At 40.8% G+C, this 19,334-nt stretch overlaps 1 protein-coding gene across 1 annotated transcript in view; it reads right to left on the bottom strand.

Moving 5' to 3' along the window:
• LOC121280566 (voltage-dependent L-type calcium channel subunit alpha-1D-like) overlaps positions 1-19,334 on the bottom strand; it is a 676,393-nt gene that overhangs the window by 265,125 nt on the left and 391,934 nt on the right. Inside the window, exons 27-29 of the mRNA XM_041192702.1 lie at positions 18,163-18,364; positions 10,334-10,492; positions 6,208-6,318 (exon numbers count right to left, since the gene is read on the bottom strand). Coding sequence (XP_041048636.1) covers positions 6,208-6,318; positions 10,334-10,492; positions 18,163-18,364 — 472 coding nt within the window. The remainder of the gene's footprint in view (positions 1-6,207; positions 6,319-10,333; positions 10,493-18,162; positions 18,365-19,334) is intronic.

Here is a 19,334-nt window from a genome sequence, read left to right as displayed (position 1 = left end):
GCACCATTAGCGGCTCCTCAGATACCAAAGCAGTCCATGTCCAAATGCAGCAAGACCTGGACAATATCCAGGCTTGGGCGACAAGTTGCATGTAACATTCACGCCACACAAGTGCCGTTCAATGACCATCTCCAACAGGAGAGAATTTAACCATCGCCCCTTGACACTCAATGGCATTGCCATCGCCCAAGCCCCCATTACCAACATCCTGGGGGTTACCATTGACCGGAAACTGAACTGGACCAGCCATATAAATACTGTGGCTACAAGACCAGGTCAGAGGCTAGGAATCCTGCAGTGAGTAACTCACCTCCTGACTCCACAAAGCCTGTCCATCATCTACAAAGCACAAGTCAGGAGTGTGATGGAATACCCCCTATTTGCCTGGATGAGCTCCAACAACACTCAAGAAGCTTGACACCATACAGGACAAAGCAGCTCGCTTGATTGGCACCCCTTCCACAAACATTCACTCCCTCCACCACTGACACACACTAACAGCAGTGTGTACCATCTACAAGAAGCACCGCAGAAACTCACCAAGGTTCCTTAGGCAGCACCTTCTAACCCATGACTGGTACCATCTAGAAGGACAGGGCAGCAGATACATGGGGACACCACCATCTGGAAGTTCCCCTCAAAGCCACACACCATCCTGACTTTGAAATACATCACCTTCACTGTCATTGGGTTAAAATCCTGGAACTCCTTCCCTCACAGCACTGTGGGTGTACCTACACCACAGGGACTGCAGCAGTTCAAGAAGGCAGCTTACCACCACCTTCTCAAGGGAAATTAGGGATGGACAATAAAATGCAGGCCTAGCTAGTGACACACACAACCTATGAATGAATATTTTTTAAAATGTCATTCCTCCCACCTAGAGACAATACATGTAGAGGATCTAGGACCTCAGTATGGTATGCCAGCTGGGTGACATAATACTTTGAGATGCCAAGCCCCACACTCTGACTTTTCCAGGATTCTCCTGCACAGCACTCCTTAGGACAACACACTTTACAGTTCCACTCATTCCCTTTTCTGCAGGGAGCTCACTTCCCCATCTGAACAGCCAACACTTACATTCACTCTCAACCTATTGCCCTCTTTCACCTGTGCCTCACAGTCACCCTCAACAAATATTGCCCTTTCGTCCTTTGCACTCAAGGCATTACAAGCACTCCCAACCATCTGCTTTCTCTCCTTGATGGGAAGCAGAGACTGGAAAGTGGGGGTAGCTGGTGGTGAGAAGGAGGCCTCAATCTCCTGAGATACCAGTGTAAGGACATGTTAGCAGGACTGATCTTCTGTCTTTTGACCTTATGTTGAGGGTCCCGCTTCCTTCCAGCTGGATCTCAATCTCCATCGCCTTTGCCTTTTGGAGGGGCATGTGAGTGAGAAGGCAGATGGTGCTGCTGTCAGTGTTGCTACTGCTGCTGCTGTGCTGTTGGCAGTGGTATTGCTTCTGCTCTTGCCCTTTATCAGAGGGTGCAGTTGCATAAGCTGCTCTGATGCCACGCTGAAGGCTGGCAGCAGGAAAATGTAGCCAAAGGTGACTGAAGTGCTAGACAGGTGGAGTGCCTTCTAAGAAGTGCTTGGAGCACCAGCCTCTTAGTTGCCCATTGCTGGAGCTCTTCAGTTTCACTGATCAAAGGCTTCCACAGATTGTCATTTCCACTGAAGAATCTCTTTCCACTGTGCACTCACCTCGGTGACATTGACAAATTGCTGACAGATAACAGGTGCCCTGGCTGGGAAAGTCAGAATTCAGGGTTGAAGAAGCTATTAATTGTCTTTTTAAATGCCTTAATTAGGTTCCCAATACATGCAAGGGGACTCCTCGCTGACCTTGGATCTTGCCATGGGGAAACCTGGGAGAGAGTAGAATAATGTGGGACCCCAAACCTACATAAAATTCAGGGGATCTAACTCCCCCCCACACACATAAACCATCCACCCGTTGGCCAGGAAAACTCACCCCGAAGAGTCTAATCAGAAAGAGGTGACCAGGAAGCAGCCAGGAGATACCTGGAGAACTACGAACTCATTTCAAATCCTGTGTTCCCAGTTATTGTCAAAGATCTAGATTTTGACAAAGGATCAATTTCTGTTTCAGGTTGGCCAACATCTTTTATGACATCTGTACAAATATGTGTAATTTGTGTTTAACCTATTAAACATAACTGTCATTAAGTTAGTTCAACATTTACTAAGGCAGTTCCAACTTGTTGAAGATCTCCAAGGAAAGTATTCACTTTTCTTCCTTCAATAAAAATCACACCATTAACAAGTCATTAGCGCTGTTCTTGTTCAATCTAAGTGGCAATCAAATTGTTGGTGATGCAGAAAATTTGGACATTGGCATTGATTTTATAGGTTGGTTGAATGACAACAGAATTCACACTGTATTGTTGAGCAAAATAGGGGTGAAACACAACGGATCCAAGGAAATGTTGATATGACACAAGTAATGGCTTCAGTTATGTATGCCATGATTTCCTGTAATATTGGCACCATTGTCATTAATACAGTATTCTCCAAGATAACAGTGCACCGCTCAGTTTGAAGGGAAATATGAGCCTAATACTGGTTTTTAAACCTGGATAAAGGAATAAGGTTATGAAATCAGATCTAGCTAAAGTGAATTGGGAAACGAGGTTAAAAGGTAGGACAGTAGAGATGCAGTGGCTGCCTTTTAAGGAGATATTTAATAACTCTCAGCAAAGATTTATCCTGGTGAGACAGAGTCTTTGAGAAGGATGAATCATCCATGGCAGAATAAGGAAGTTAAGGATAGTATCAAATTGAAAGAAAGGAACAAAATGAATTCTCTTCTCCAGAGAGCAGTGGAGACTGGGCCATTGAATTTATTCAAGGCAGAGTAAGACAGATTTTTGATTGATAAGGGAGTCACAAGTTATGGGGGTGCAGACGGCAAAATAGAGTTGAGCACAACCAGGTCAGCCATGATTTTATTGAAGCAGGATACTTAGAAAATCATTATTTGATCAGGCAGAGTCAACATGGGTTTGTGAAAGGAGAACCATGTTTAGCTAGTTTATTAGATATTCTTGTGGAAGTTACAAGCAAGGTGGGTAAAGGGGAACCTGTAAACATGGTGTACTTGGAATCCCAGATGGCATTTGATAAGGTGCCACATCAAAGGTTACTAGACAAGATAAGAGTACATGGTGTAGGGGCTAACATATTAGCATGGATAAAAGATTGATTAGCTAATAGGAAGCAATGAGTAGGAATAAATGGGTTGTTTTCGGGTTGGCAAGCCATAACAAGTGGAGCACCACTGGGACTAGTGCTAGGGCCTCCACCATTTACAATCTATATCAATGATTTGGATCAAGAGATTGAATGTATGGCAGCTAAATATTACCAATGATACCAAGCTAGGTAGAAAAGTAAGTTGTCAAGAGGAGGTAGAGAGCTTGCAAAGGGATATAGACAGGTTAACTGAGTGGGCAAAAATTTGGCAAACGGAGTATAGTGTGGAATAATGTGAACTTGTCCACTTTGGCAGGAAGGATAGAAAAACAGTATACAATTTAAATGGAGGTACATTGTAGAATTCAATGGTATGGAGGGATCTGGGTGTCCTGGTACATGGATCACAAAAAGTTAGTATGCAGGTACAGAAAGTGATTAGGAAGACAAATGGAATGTTGGCATTGCAAAGGGAATGGAATATAAAAGTAGAGAAGTTTTACTATGCCTGTGTGGGGCCTTGGTGAGACCACATCTGGAATACTGTGCCTAGTTTTGGTTTCCTTATTTAGAAAAAATACATAACTGTACAGGAAACAATGCACAGCAGGTTAACTCGACTCATTTCTGGGATGCAGGGCTTATCTTATGAAGAAAGGTTGAACAGATTGGGCCTATAGCCACTGAAGTTTAGAAGAATGAGAGGTGATCTTTTTAAAACATATAAATTCCTGAGGGAATTTGATAGGGTAGATACTGGGAGGATGTTTCCACTTGTGGGGGAGACTAGAACCAGGGGACACAGTTTAAGAATAAGAGGTTTACCATTGAAGACGTGGAAGAGAAGCAATGTTTTCTCTCAAAGGGTCATTAATGTGTGGAATTCTCTTCTCCAGAAAGCAGTGGAGGCTGGCTCATTGAATTTATTCAAGGTAGAGTTAGGCAGTTTTTTGATAGACAAGGGAGTCAAGGGTTATGGGAGACAGAAAGCAATGTTGAGTTAACCACAACCAGATCAGCCATGATCCTATTGAATGGCTGAGCAAGCTCAAATGGCAGAATGATGTCAAAAAACCATCAGATTTTCCTAATATTATTGGGATATGTTAAAGTAGGCTTATGAGTGAGAGTGTATGTATGTGTGTGAGTGTGTGTGTATGGTTCTGTGTGTGTGGCTAATTTAATTAAATTAGAGACGGATAGACTGCAAGGTTTAAATGATCAAAGGAGTAAGGTGTAAAACAGGTGTTTGAAATGGAGATGAGTAAAGCTAGGGTGAAGTCTATGCAGAGAGGGGGTGAATGGAATTTGCATTTCTAGATAAGTGGAGAAGTGCTTCATTTTCACAGGGACAAACGTTTATATCTGGCAAGATAAATAAGGCAAGGTTATTGCATTGATTTTTCCCAAAAGTGCTGGCCATAATGATAACATGAAAGATTTTTATATTCTGGGAAAAGTCACTTCTGAAGGCAAGTTGAAACAATGGGATTTACAAATCAAAAGGGATAAAAAATATTTAAAGGAGGATGGAAGACTGTGCGAGATTTGAGGTCTTGAAAGGTAATTGTGTGAAACAGACTTGGGAAAAAGCCTCTAGCCACCCTGCAGAAGTTTGTTGTTCCAGTAACCAAAGTTGTGTTAAAAGGCTTTGGAAGTTCATTGTTCAGTGGGTGCTCGTGGTAATATGGCTGGATGCCTTTATAAATTGGGAATCTATTTGGACCATTGCCTTAAAGGGGGTGTGTAGTTGGGAGTCTAGTTAATAGAAATTTTGGGAACTGTTATAACTGTGTAACTGTAACCTTGTGTGTGTGTTTAAGTTTTTTCTTCTTTTGTTAATAAACGTTTTAATTTAATCTTTAAAATCTCTAAAGGCAGTAGTACACTCATTACTTCTGACTTCAGTGCACAAGCCTTCTTGTAATAAATACAATTTGCAAAATCATTGTGATAGCGTGGCCAAGTTTCCCTTATGGATTTGGTCAGCCTGGCAAACACTACCTGCCATATCATAACAATGGCCTGTTCCTAAGTCCTATGTTCCTATGATCCTACTTTAGAGAAAGAAATCTTAAAACAAATTTAATATGAAAAGCACAACAAAATTAGGCATTTACTTAGCTAAAATCTTCACTAGTATCTTTATCAGTTTTTTGTATTAAACATTGACTTCAAATTTTTTTTGTTCCGATGGATAGCGTTATTGGGTTATATTGGTTTAAATCTCAAACCGGAAATCCTAACGATAAATCCTGATAACTGTCTCGAACAGTTAATATCCACAGTGTGGATCTGCATTCTAAGACACAGTACAAATAGCAGGGAAAAATCAGATATCTGACATAAATCCAAATTGTTTTGTATTTTACTTTTTTCCTATAGGTATCATATATTGCATGCCCAAATATTCAAATCTGGATCAGGAGTCTATGCACATTATGGGTAAAACCAATGAATAAAAATGAGGTGTGAAAAGGCAACATATTACTCCTCCATATTTTTGTATTTACATTAATCCAATGGGAAATTTTGTCATATATGTATTTGTAGCTGTTGTCACAAGAGAAATGCATTAACAGGTTAAATAAACACAGGCAGTGGTTTAAGTATCTCAGTCTTTAATTAAAATATTAAAATAAATACAAAATTTTTCAGACTGGCTGGAGACATAGTTGTTGAAAACAGCACCCTGATGAATCTACTATCAAAGATACTGTAAATTGGGTTATTTTCAAGTGGGCTTTGTGCCTTGTAGATTTCATATCTGCCCTTTTACTATTAAAATGATACCTCTGCACACTTGCCATGTCATCATCTTACCAGCATACTCACACTAGCTCAAAATTCAGCTGAAAATCTTCCCATGTTTCCTCCCAAGAAAATGGAATCATGTGAAAAAAACACAATTTACACTGTATCTACTGATGTAGATCTCCGTTATCTGTTATTTTCATATGATTATATTAGGATATAAAAAATGCTTACCATTGGTTTGAAAGCTATGAGTTTCAAAACCATTTCAACAGTGAACACAGCAGTGAAGACCATGTTGAGGATATCCATTGTGTAGTTGAAAAACGGAGATTGTTCATAGTGCTAAAAACATAGACAACAATGCTTTACAAGATTATGAAATTACACATTATAGTTTTCTATTTATGGTTTTGTACCGTTGGCTACATTCTTGATTGTAAGGCAGTGCTGGTGCAGGGTTTGTGTGTGGTGTGTGATGGCTGAGTCTTCTTTCTCCTAAATCTTATGCATCAAATTTAGCCAAAATAGTGGACTGCATTTTCAGGCTTCCTCCCTGGCCACCATATGTAATTTAAGGGCCTAATGCTTTACTTTACATCCACTCTGAGAAATTGGGAGGAATTTGACCTGCTCCAATCACCTTCTTTCGGATGAGGATGCAGCTGTCATCAATTAAAAAACAAGTTACAGAATTGACACCACTACAAACGTCTTCATGTATAAAAATGATACTCCCACTCAATCTGATTCAGATTTTTTTCATGACTAAGGATATACTATTTCTGAATGACAAACTTAATAGGCACATGAACTATATAGCTTTCTCATGTTGTCTCATTGCTAGACTACAGTTCATCTACATTGTTTCCTATAGTCTTAAGGAGAACATTCTCTGGTCAAAGTGTTATACACAATTTTTTAAAAAATATAGATTTAAGCATGGTCTCAAAGGTTCTCTATTGGTTAAGAATGTTAATTTATAAAGAAAATCACAGTAGTTACATAATACAAAAATTATCTACTCCTAAAGGTAAAGCATGTACAAGTTTGGGACTGCCATAGTTTTAAAGCTCAAAATCAAAGGATGTATAGGTTAAAATGAAACATGAATCAGTATTATATTAAAGAACTGTTTAAAAATTATAAATTAAACAATACTAGGACCATGAAAGTTGGTTCCTTAGCACTCAATATATGGCACAACGAATGCCATTTAGTCTCCAAAATGGCAACTGCAGTATGTGCCAAGTCAGTGGCTATTTTGGATAGGTGTTCATGCTATGTAGGGAGGATCTGCCAGAAGTATGCAGAGTAGGCAGATTGTGACATCAATCAGCGTGTAGTGCTGATTTGACGCCACGCTGCCAGTTTGATGCTCACTGATCCAGCTAACATCCCCTCTTAACATCAGAAGGCTGAACGTGCATTCAGCAGCAGGAATCAACCCTCTCCAGTGCTATTTAAAGGGATCAGCAACTACTTTCTGGTTAGTTGCAGATTAATATCTACTGGCTGTTGCTTTGATTGCATAAGTGTTCAGTGGTTTCTAGAGCTCTTCAAAGTTGCTAAAATCCACAGGGACTGGTATAGCATTTGCTGTAGGACTTCATCCTGATTCCACCACGACAAGCCAGAGGGTGGCTACTGGGCAACAAGGGCTTTGACGACATGGCTCATGACTCTAGTGTGGAACCCATATGCGAGGGCAAGATGCATACAACAAAGGCCATATTGTCACATGAAATGTGACACAGCAAGGTGGTTAAACAATGATTCTGATGCCTGGACCACTAAGGAGGTTGGTTGCAATGCTTGATAGGGTGTGTGTCAAGGTTTGTGGTGGTGTGTTGCATTCTGCACAAACTTGCCATCATGAGAGCACAGCCACCAGGTATATGGCAACCAGCTAAGGAGGAGGAGAAGATCGAAGAGGAAGGGAGGAGGCAACTAACACAGCTCCTTGCTGGCCAACCTGTTCATGATTGGCTTATCTAACAGTGATACAAGTAAACACAACATAATTTCCCAATCACCAACAGTCCCGCACCTTCCCTTTCCTGTTATTGACTCTTGGAGCATTTGTTTAGCCAGTGTGAAAATAAAAACCACCACAAAACAAATATTCCAAACCAAATTTATAAATCAAACCATGCCATATTGCATATGTCAACTAATCACTATTGTGCATTCCCTCGGGGCAAGTGTGTCTTTGCCTGTCTTAGTGCTCCTATCAAGTGCTTCCCCAGTCCTTGCAGCATGGCTGATGGAAGGCTGCTGACTTTCAATGGATGAGACTGCCTTGGAGGACGATCTCAAGAACCTCTGGAACTAGAAAGCCTGGCTTTGGATTGCAATATCTTGATAAAGGCAGCTGTCTGGTTGACAAAGAACAGAAAGGACACTGGCGAAATGGCAGTGGTGGGAGGATGATTGCTGTCATTCTGAGAGAGGACAGCAGGTTAATGCTCCACAAAGTCACTGCCACTCCCCCAGGGACAGACCTCAGCAATCTTACTAATCTGCCAGAGGACAAGCTGCTGCAACACTCTGCAAGCCCCTTTGAACACTGGTATTCACAGCCATGGCGACAGCAGTCTGAGCTTGTGTAAAAGCAGTCTGAGCTTCCATAGCAACATCCAGACATCGGGTGGTTTCTGCTTATGTTGCAATGGAAGCTGAGACATCGGCCAACAGATGTTGCATCATGGTTGGGTCTACAAGTGTGCTAAGAGAGTTGGCTATCATTTCCACAGTGGAAAGAATGAGCACCAAGCTCTGCAGCAGAGCCCTGTGTCTAGTTGGTGCTGTATCCCTCTGTGTGCTTTGACATGGACCTAAGCTTTCTGGCAGATCTGTCAATGCATGAAGCATTTCACTGTGCATACTTATCAGCTTTCTTCTGTAGGCTGCTCTATCAAAGTCTTCAGCTGAGTCTTCTGCGGAACTTGTATAGGCCTTCCAATGAGCTGATGTCTCTGCTATCCTTGTCCTCTGACCCAGCTCCAGTTCACTCATGGCCAGATCTTGCTGTTAAGCTATCCTCTAAAGTATGTGCAGTGTCAGTTTCTGAGCTGGTTGCTGCAAGTGCAAGAGCATATTAAGTTGTTTCTTCTTCATCTCTTGACCTGCTCTTTCCTCTCTTGCTCTTTCACCACTGTTCTTGAGAAAAGAACTGGTGAGGGGTAGGGGTAAAGCATGAGGTGCATGTTAACACCATCTGCAGCTTGAAAATCAGGAGAGAAGGAAATGGGATTTGAGAAGGAAGATTAGATTAAAGGATTCCATCATCTTCAATGGTTTCAGCCCCGCTTTGGGTCAAGTCCGCTCTAATGATAATGATGACTGTCTTCTTCATCTGATTAAGACACACAGCTGTGCTCGTCCCTCACCAGTTAGATCCTGTTGCCTCTGGATATGTGTTACCTTGTCTTGCAAAAGAGGAGTGCCAATTTTGTGCAATCTGTTTGGGTGATGTGGTTGTCAGGTTTGAATAGCAGACAGTGTATGCAAGCTGTGAGATTCAGTCCGCAGCTTATGTGAGGTAGAGGTGAAGCTATGAATGTTAGGCATGAATCATGATTGATAGAGATTGTTGTTAGGTTAGTGATGGGGGTGTTGTGCATTGAACAGTGAATGAGGCTAGTTTCTGGGGAATGACATTTGTAGATATTAAATTACCTTGACCACTTGTGTGAGGGCATTGGACTTTTTGAAGCAGTGCATTCAGGTCCTTCACTAGACTCCTGGCATTGCCCGCCAGAGCTATTTGGTTTCACTGTCTTCACAAGGTTTATTTGGAGGGCTTCCCGCCTCATTATTGATAGGTGACATCTTTCCTCCTCTCCACCTCTACAACAAGGCATCCTTCGCAGAGTGCAGGATCAGAAAATTTCAGTCAGTTCTCTGCCATGTTCTTACTTTTTGAATGACTTCTAGCATCTGGTCCAGCCAAAATGCACTTTCCCTTTAAATGGGTGCCGGCTGCTTTTACCTTGTGCTAGTCTCTCACAATTTCGCATCCCTACACAGGCACACAGCCACTCAACTGCACACTTAGTTCTGGCAACACAATTAGTGATGGCTGCGCACACTCATTTAAATTAGCAAGCAGCACCAAGTTTGTGCAGCCTGTGTTGGCAGCAATAGGCATTAGGCAATCCTGCATCGTGACCCTAGCACCCATTTTTGGGCCCTGATGAATTGCATGGCCTACACCTTTAAATTAGTTGTGCAAACAGTATTTCTATACATTTTCTACACCATGACTTATAAACACAAACACATTTGCAAAAATCCAAAAAAATTAGGAACGTCGAGTCTATCTAGCTTGAGTAGTATGTTTTAGCATTCTTCCTACCTGTACAGCCAAGCAAAGCGTGTTCAACACGATGAGGACAAACATGATGTATTCAAACCCAGTTGAGTTTACCACATACCAAAACTTATACTGGTAGGGGTTCTTTGGGATGTATCTGCGAAGCGGTCTGGCCTTTAGAGCATATTCTACACATTGACGCTACAGAGACAAAAAATGTTTTCCAGTGATCAGCATGACTCTGCCACCACATATGGGAAATCTTAAACTAAGAACATTTTCTAAGTAATTTGTAATAACTTAATTAAAAGAACCTTGAATAAAATATCATCTTTTGGGTGTTCAGTTCCATTCCTCGATAAAATATTATGGAGAAAAATAGAACAAAATGGGCAATAGTTAACAACTGACTTTGGGCCAGGTTTAAAACTGCTATCTATTCACTATTGCCCATTTTGTGCTATCACAATTTTACCCCATTGTCTTCAATGGATTTCAACAAACTTGACACATTACTGTTTTTCTTTTAATTGCAGTAATGCGATATAATAGACTGCAAATAATCTGTCCTTGAACAATTTTACAACCTCAACATTTAAAAAAAATGTACTGGGTTTTCATACGCTTTGATAAGGAGTTTCCTGTCAACAAACATTATGTTTCTTTAGTAAATGTGTATGTTGATATTAGAAATTGTGTAAATGTGTATGTGTAAATAGTGCTTATCTTTTCAAAATTTTTTTTACCAATCAGACAGTCTAGGATGCAGTGATCTATTTCATATTCAGCATCCCATTACAATATTGATGAAAAAGATGCATCAATTCAAGCAGTTAGTTCCAGATTTTCCCTCTTTAAAAAAACAATTTGCATTTATATAACACTTTTAACACAGAAATATATCCCAAGGTATTTCATTGAGAAAAATTCCATCCAACTGAGGCAAACCATTCAAAATGAAATATAGACCTGGAACTCCAATTCCGAGGGCCAAATTTTACCGTCAGGTGGAAAACTGGCGGTAAAAGATTGGCCGCTTGTTATACATTATATATTAATAAATGGCTGATTTACTCCTCCCAGTACTCCATCTGGAGGTGAAAGTTAAAATATTTCCCTTCATTTTATGTTTTGAAATAAAATGCTTTTTTATTTAGAACAACACAGTTTTAAAATGAGATAAAAACAAAAAACTGCGAATGATGGAGGAGTGGACCAGGTGTCCCAGAGGGATCACTCCCTATTCCTCAACCTCCACCTATGGCACCTCCCCATGCCCACGCAAAAGATGTAACACCTGCCCCTTCACTTCCTCTCTCCTCACCGTCCAAGGGCCCAAACACTCCTTTCAAGTGAAGCAGCATTTCACTTGCATTTCCTCCAACTTAGTCTACTGTATTCGTTGCTCCCAATGCGGTCTCCTCTACATTGGAGAGACCAAACGTAACCTGGACGGCTGCTTTGCAGAACACCTGCGGTCTGTCCGCAAGAATGACCCAAAGCTCCCTGTCGCTTGCCATTTTAACACTCCACCCTGCTCTCTTGCCCATAGGTCTGTCCTTGGCTTGCTGCATTGTTCCAGTGAAGCCCAACGCAAACTGGAGGAACAGCACCTCATCTTCCGACTAGGCACTTTACAGCCTTCCGGACTGAATATTGAATTCAACAACTTTAGGTCTTGAACTCCCTCCTCCATCCCCACCCCCTTTCTGTTTCTTCCCCCTTCCTTTCGTTTTTTCCAATAAATTATATAGATTTTTCTTTTCCCACCTATTTCCATTATTTTTAAATATTTTTAAATCTTTTATGCTCCCCCCACCCCCGCTAGAGCTATACCTTGAGTGCCCTACCATCCATTCTTAATTAGCACATTAGTTTAGATAATATCACCAACTTCAACACCTATGTGTTCTTTTGTTCTTTTGTCTGTGACATATTTTGATGATCTGCTTCTATCACTGCTTGTTTGTCCCTACAACCACACCAACCCCCCTCCACTTCTCTCCCCCCACCCAAGCAACCAACACCCCCACCCCCCGCCCCCACCTTAAACCAGCTTATATTTCATCCCTTTCCTTGGATTCATCTAGTTCTGTTGAAGGGTCAAGAGGACTCGAAACGTCAACTCTTTTCTTCTCCGCTGATGCTGCCAGACCTGCTGAGTTTTTCCAGGTAATTCTGTTTTTGTTACAGTTTTAAAATGCATCCTCAGCTTTTCAGCATGTCTGGTCAGGCAATGCCAGTTTACACTATTGATATGCAATGCATGGATTTTTCAAACAAGCCAAACTGGATTTGGATCATACCTTGAGCTGCGATCCAAAATTTGTTACACTCCTAAAGTTTGCAATTTAACTGTTTGAGAAATAGTCTTAAGGTGGCAGAGTGCTAAATTGCTGAAGAAGCAAAATCAACAAGGAGACTTATTCTACAGTGTGAACTGCACTTGTCAATTGATGGAAACTCATTGAGAAATTTGTGTCTCATAACATTCTGTCCTCCCAGTTGGAGAAAAGCAGACTTAGTAGAAGAAAAGGGAATGGTGAAAAATAAAAATTAAGCACATTGAGCTTTAATCCATAACTAATCTCAATCCCCAATCTGAATCGTTGCCATAAAAGGGGCTGTTTCTTGGAAGCAAAAGAGGGTCTGCTCTGTACGGTTTGTACCTCACACCACCTAGTGGTCAGGCAGCTGAGGTATTGGCTGAGACTGCAGGCTCTCTTTTCAGGAGTTCTGGGATTAAAAGGTATGTGGATAAATTAAAACATAAAAGAATTAGACATGATTCATCACATTAAATCTCTTGGCAGGCCATGATTGTCTGGTAAAAAATAGACATGACGGAAATGGTGTGCACACCAAAATACACTGCTACCTTCATAATTCATAAACATTTTACTAGATAGTTTCTCAAATTTTTAAGTGCAAACCATCATGTGAATTAATCATAAACACAAGCTGATCATCTCAACAGGGTGAAAAAGTGATTAAATTTTACAAATAAATGTCACTTAACTCTGCTTGTCCAATCAAAAAAAAACTATGATACTGCAATTGATTTTAACTACAGGTGTTTTGGATGGGCAGTGGATAGGCCTATTGCTGGTTCACAAGCTAGAGAAAATTTGAGACTATTTTATCAATTTTAGCTCCCAGGCCTCATTAGCATGCTGTCGGTCCACATCCTGTCAGAACGGACAGTAAGTTAGCAGGAAGCAGCTGCTGTCCTCTGGAAAATCGGGCATCTAAGTGCTGCTCGTAGCATGAAAGTAGGTGTAAAGAAGTTAAATCTCAGAGTATCTCACAGGAGAGAAGGGGATGAGTCAAGGGCATGTTGTTTGCAGGAAGCACAAGCCATTTTCAGGACATGTCTCTTCAATATGATGGGCAAACTATAAGCACGAATCATGCTGGCCATTGGACAGCTCACCCATTGGGTGAGAGGAAGAAATCACTTAAAGCTGGCAGCATCTCTTAAAGGGAAGGGTGCATTGTGCAATGTGGATCTAAACTGAAGGTGATCCTTTCAAAATTGGTAGAAAAGTATTATTGTCAGATTGCTATGTTCTTGGACAGTATCCAGAAGCTTCTAGTGGAGGAGGTTTCAAAAAGGATGAATATCCTCTTCTCTGCAAATTAAAAAAGGGTACCACATCAAACAGCCACACAGCAATAGTCTGAGGTAGGTGAGCATATGAACACATGAAGCATAGTGCCCTGGACCTGGCAGCAGTGCCAGAAGAAATTTCAAGACTTGACATGGGCTGTGGGGGGAAGCCTTCTATTTTATTGTCAGCACAGATCCTGTACCGCTTTACTGTTGAATTTAACAGTAATGAAAATAGTACCTCATCCAAATAAATGGAAGTCCTCCTGCTTGCACACTCTGCACCTACAACTATTTTCACCATTAATGTTGTTTCTTGCACACAGCTGATACTCCTTCAAAGCAGCATCCAAACTATTCTATGCTCACACGAAAATGCTCCTAATTCTTCAACTGACCACTCACTCCATTTTCTCTTGTTAGACAACTTAGCCAGGAAGAGAACTCACACAAGGATAAAAACCATCTATTCAAAGCCTGGGAGCAGCAGAACAAGGTGCCACAGATGTCATGGCAGAAGGCGCATGAGCACCATCACAGGAGATTATGTGCTGTAGGGTGCTTGGCCTTCTAACTCTCCTTTTTCTCATCACTGAACTCTGGAATGAGCAGTAGCTTATTTTCTATTACCTACTTTTGCCATTAGTCACTAAACATCAAGGGTTGAATTTCCAATGGCCCGTGGAAGTGGGTCTGGAGGTGGAGGTGCCCAAAAAACAGGAGAAAAATCCATCAGGCCACCTCCATGACATTTTCCTGCCTCTAGAAGAAGGTTTCGCAGCTTGAAAACAGGCGTCTGTCGTGTCGGGGGCCACCCGTGAAATGGTGGTGGCCTCCCCATGGGAGGAGTGGTAGACACCAGAGCTGCAAGCTCCATTCAATGCGAAGGGCACTGTTCCAGAAGTCTGCCCGAGTCACTGCTGCGCCCTTTACTGTGGAGGCTTTGCTCCTCGTGCGACGGCCCTAAGCTTTTTATTTACTACTTCTGTGACCAGTGAAGGGAGGTATCCAAACACCACCCTACATATTTCAGCGGTGCCCACTCTGATTTTGGGGCTGCCGATCTATGACTGCTGGATGCTTCCTACTGGCCCTCTAGTCTCAGGAGTCCGCCCACTATTCTTAGTTGACCCCTCCACCAAAATTGCCTTCAGGGTCCCACCACAGGCACTTGTGGACTCCTGACCTGCATTTCATCCCAACAGTGGGATCAGGGCCAAGGAATTAAAATGCTGAACTGTCTTTTTCTTCTCAGGTCCATCCAAGACCCAGATCTATTGTAAAGGAGAAGGATAAAGGCAATCCATCAGAAGATGCACTGTCATTTACCTTCAGAAGGAGTATCAGATGATTTTTGACCCATGACAGAAGAGGGGGTGGAAATTCCCATGCTGGTATTTGGCATCAGGGAAGGACAGGATGTGCTTGGAACTGATTCACAAATAATTCTAGCTAGATTACTAGCCATTGTTGATCCTTGGCCTGTTTGTTTTCCTCTATTTTCTCCGGCACCACCTCTAAGCCTCCCTCTACAGCTAACTCCAAGGAATTGTTCCCCTTTGCAGGACAAAATGGTGCAGCATACAGCATGTCTCAACACTCTCACTGGACTGGACTGAAATGCACTTCTGGAGTGGTCCAGGCAGCAGACTCTCTGCTTCAGTAATCCAATTGTTTTCTCAATTATTGTTCTGGTTGATGCATTGCTTTGGTTGAAGCATTGCTCAGCACCTCTGTGCAGGTCCTTGACAGGTGTCATGGCATTGGTGTTTAACAAATCTCTGACTTGAGGTTGTAAGTTAGGTATGTTGGAGAAATGACAAAGGATGAAGACATCACAACAGCTGTCAGCATACCTTGTACAGAGTTGTAGATCTGTACACCGTTGGACCCTAGTTGCACACTCACCAAATGGAAAACTTTGTAATTCATATATAAGCTTGTGAAGGTACAATCAATTATGACTTTTACCTGTGGAATGTATGCAATATGAGAGACCATAATTGCCCTGTCCTGTTACTTTCTAGGCTCCATTGAGAAAGAGATAAATTGTTGGCACACTAGTTGAGGACAATCATGACCTTCTTCAGGCATGCATGCTGATTGATTGATAAAACTTATAATAAATGATTTTGGCAGCTAGGAATATTTTTATATTAACATGACTTTCTCCTTACACTTATCTGCTGATAGGTAATACAGAATGCAATAAAATACTGGCATAACTGAATGAATTGTTATATTTCCCCTCATTCTAATCCTTGCTCTGAGCAGGACTCTGCAATGTAATACTCGCAATACTGAAGCTCCAGGCATCAAAACACTAACATTGGAAGCAGGAGAAATAATAAACCACAGACAACGATCAATCCATTGTTCCACATTAAGTACATTTCATACAAATACAAAGGCCCAAATAATTTTATTTGAATCTCATCCCAAGATAATAGTTAAATTTCCCCAAATCCTAAGCATTTTTCCTCAGCACAAAAGCTGAGAAATGTTTAGTTCCCAGAATTCTGTGCCTTTTTAGAGTTGCTCATGCAGCAACTGAGTGAACTGCCTCCCCTAACCAACCCCTTTCTGGTGAATTACCTGGCTTACTCTTTCTACCAAATCGTAACAGCATGGCATAAACCATAATCCTGCCATGTGGGGACCATTGCCAGGAACAACTATTATAGGACTCCAAGTTGCACCATCAACAATATGGCTAGTCAAATAAACACATTATTAACTTGCTAGTAATTATTGTAATATTTCAGAGGTGGATACTCCCAGGTATTCATGGTGATGAGTGTGTTCACATTCTCCATTGGATACAATCAATACTAATTGTAGTAAGAAACCTTAAACTTACACGAGGCACCTGAGTGGATCATGGTTATATAAACAATAAATTATGATAAGGGTTCCAAGATTTAACACTTAAATGAATTCATTTTTTGCCAAGGGCACGCTCATTTTGTAGATTGGAGTGAATGCCCCGGGTCACAATGTTAAAGTTAACAGCAATGATATTGAGCATCTGGTGGGATAATTACTTGACTGGAGTTATTTTTGGTCTGTCTACTGTTTAATTACCAACAGCAAGCTTAGAGATTTTGCTCATAATACCAATGTCCCAGTGCCCCTGCAAGTGATCTACATTAAAAACAGAAGAATCCGGAAACTGATTTCGGAGATACCCTACTTATACCTTCTGTTTCTTGTTTTAAAAATCAAATAGCAATCTAGCACCACATTTTAACTGTGACTTATTGTTTTAGCCATTAATAATCAACATGAAAAGTTGTCAAAAAGTTAAGTATCACATGCATTTCCAATGTCAACAGTGTCCGTAATAGTTTTGAAAAAACATTGTCCTTTGAGTTAAACTTGATCTTCTTCTGCTGAAGCTGTTGGTGCTATTTCTAACATAAGGCACTAGTTTTATGGGATGCAAGTATCAGACAATTTGAAGTCTAAGCCATAGCCTTTGTATAGGAATTATTTCCTTACAACAAACAACATCAACAACAAGTGTAAGGAGAAAGTCATGTTAATATAAAAGTATTCCTAGCTGCCAAAATCATTTATTATAAGTTTTATCAATCAATCTGCATGCATGCCTGAAGAAGGTCATGATTGTCCTCAACTAGTGTGCCAATAATGTATCTATTTCTCAATGGAGAAAGCTAAGCTAGTAGTAGCATCAGGATTGACAAACCTTCTGCCTGGGAGTCTCCAGGAATGGAAGATGAATCTCCCAGGCACTATTGCTGGCAACCTGAGAGGAAAGTAAAGTTTTGCACCAGTAGTTTGTACTGAAGAATTTTCCTTGCCTGTACATGGATGACTTCCTGGTTCTTAGAATAAGTAAACCACCTGCAAAGCCACCCAATGTAGGGACCCAACCTTGAAAGGCAAATATAATCAGATTTGCAAATTGTAGGCTGGTGTCACATGATCAGATGTTACATGATCAAATGCCACATGATCAATTAATGCGAACAAAACTAACAAAGGTATTCATATGAATAAGCCTCCAGGAATAGGTCCAACCAGAGCTAGCAACTCTAGATTGGGCTCTGATTATGAATTTACACTATAAGCTTAGCATTGTTGCAAAGCAGAAATCATTTCATACCAACAATAAACTTGCAGTTGAAATCCTTATTGAAGAAAGAAAGGTACAATGAATTGAAGTTTTACTGTACTAAATCACGCACTTCCCAATAAGAAGCAAATGTTAAAACTGTTAATTTATGTGATTTCTAACCTGATTTTTGTCCAGCTCGCAGTTTTTATACTCCAGTTCTCCCTGCTCTTGGAATGTGACAATCACAAAACCAACAAAGATATTCATCATGAAGAAAGCAATAATAATGATGTAGATGATAAAGAATATAGAAATCTCCACACGATTGTTGTAGATGGGACCAATATTTTCTCCATTTGAGTCTATGGCTTTGTATAGCAGGCTGAAAAAGAGACAAAGTTGATGTGACAGAATATTACCACGATGACAAATATAAATGTCCAAGGGGGACAACTTTAGCGACCATGGTGCATGATGATGCAAATAAGATTTTTCACTGTCTTTACAATGTCACTACGCATAGAAATCACAGCAGTTCTTTTCTAAATAATTTAAATTTATGTCTACATTGTCTACCTTTCTGAGTATATTCTATTTGATATGCTTAAAGATGCATTTACACAACAAGCTTAGGGTTAGTGCAAAGTGCCTTCAGCTTCAGGTCACTGCTAAACTTGTGAAATGTAAATCGTGTTAAGAACCAAAGACTCTGAGCCAAAGTGAAGCAAACTCTTTCCTCTGCTTCACATCAACTCTACAGTGGCAATACAAATAAACCATAAATAAAGCTTTCTTTAGTATTGCAGCTATTTGGTGAAATGTAACAATCATTGCTAATATGAATAAAATTGCACGTGTAAAACATAAGGGGAAGAATTTTCCATTCAGCGTGCGGACACGTGCCTGACACACCAGAACGCTAAATGACACGCGATGATGTTAGGCGTGCGTTCCGAAATCATCGGGAAGTCGTGCAATATTTTGTTTGGCGGGCGCACGCCAGAGTCGGCTGCGCGTTCGCCAATAATTGATAGGCCTATTAAGGTAATTAACCTAAATTTTACGCTGCCTGTCCAACCTTAAGGTTGGCAGGCAGATGAAAAGGCCAAGCGGCCTTTACATTTTTTAGTAAACCTCATCCACGAGTGGGATGAGGTTTCCTAAAGCTTTTACAATCAAATTAAAACTTTTTTTGAAAAATAAAAACATGTCCCATCTCATGTGAAACAATCACATAAGGGGACATGTTTCATTAAATTGTTATCGTATTTATTTATTTTTTAAAAAGCACTTCAATCTCCCTGAGGTACCTCCATGTTCCTTCGCACACATGCACGAAAGAGCGCTGGACC

Source organism: Carcharodon carcharias, chromosome 7 (genome assembly GCF_017639515.1).
Source record: "Carcharodon carcharias isolate sCarCar2 chromosome 7, sCarCar2.pri, whole genome shotgun sequence".
NCBI lineage: Eukaryota > Metazoa > Chordata > Chondrichthyes > Lamniformes > Lamnidae > Carcharodon > Carcharodon carcharias.
The sequence above is the reverse complement of the archived record's forward strand: the minus strand, read 5'-3'. Positions and strand labels throughout refer to the sequence as shown.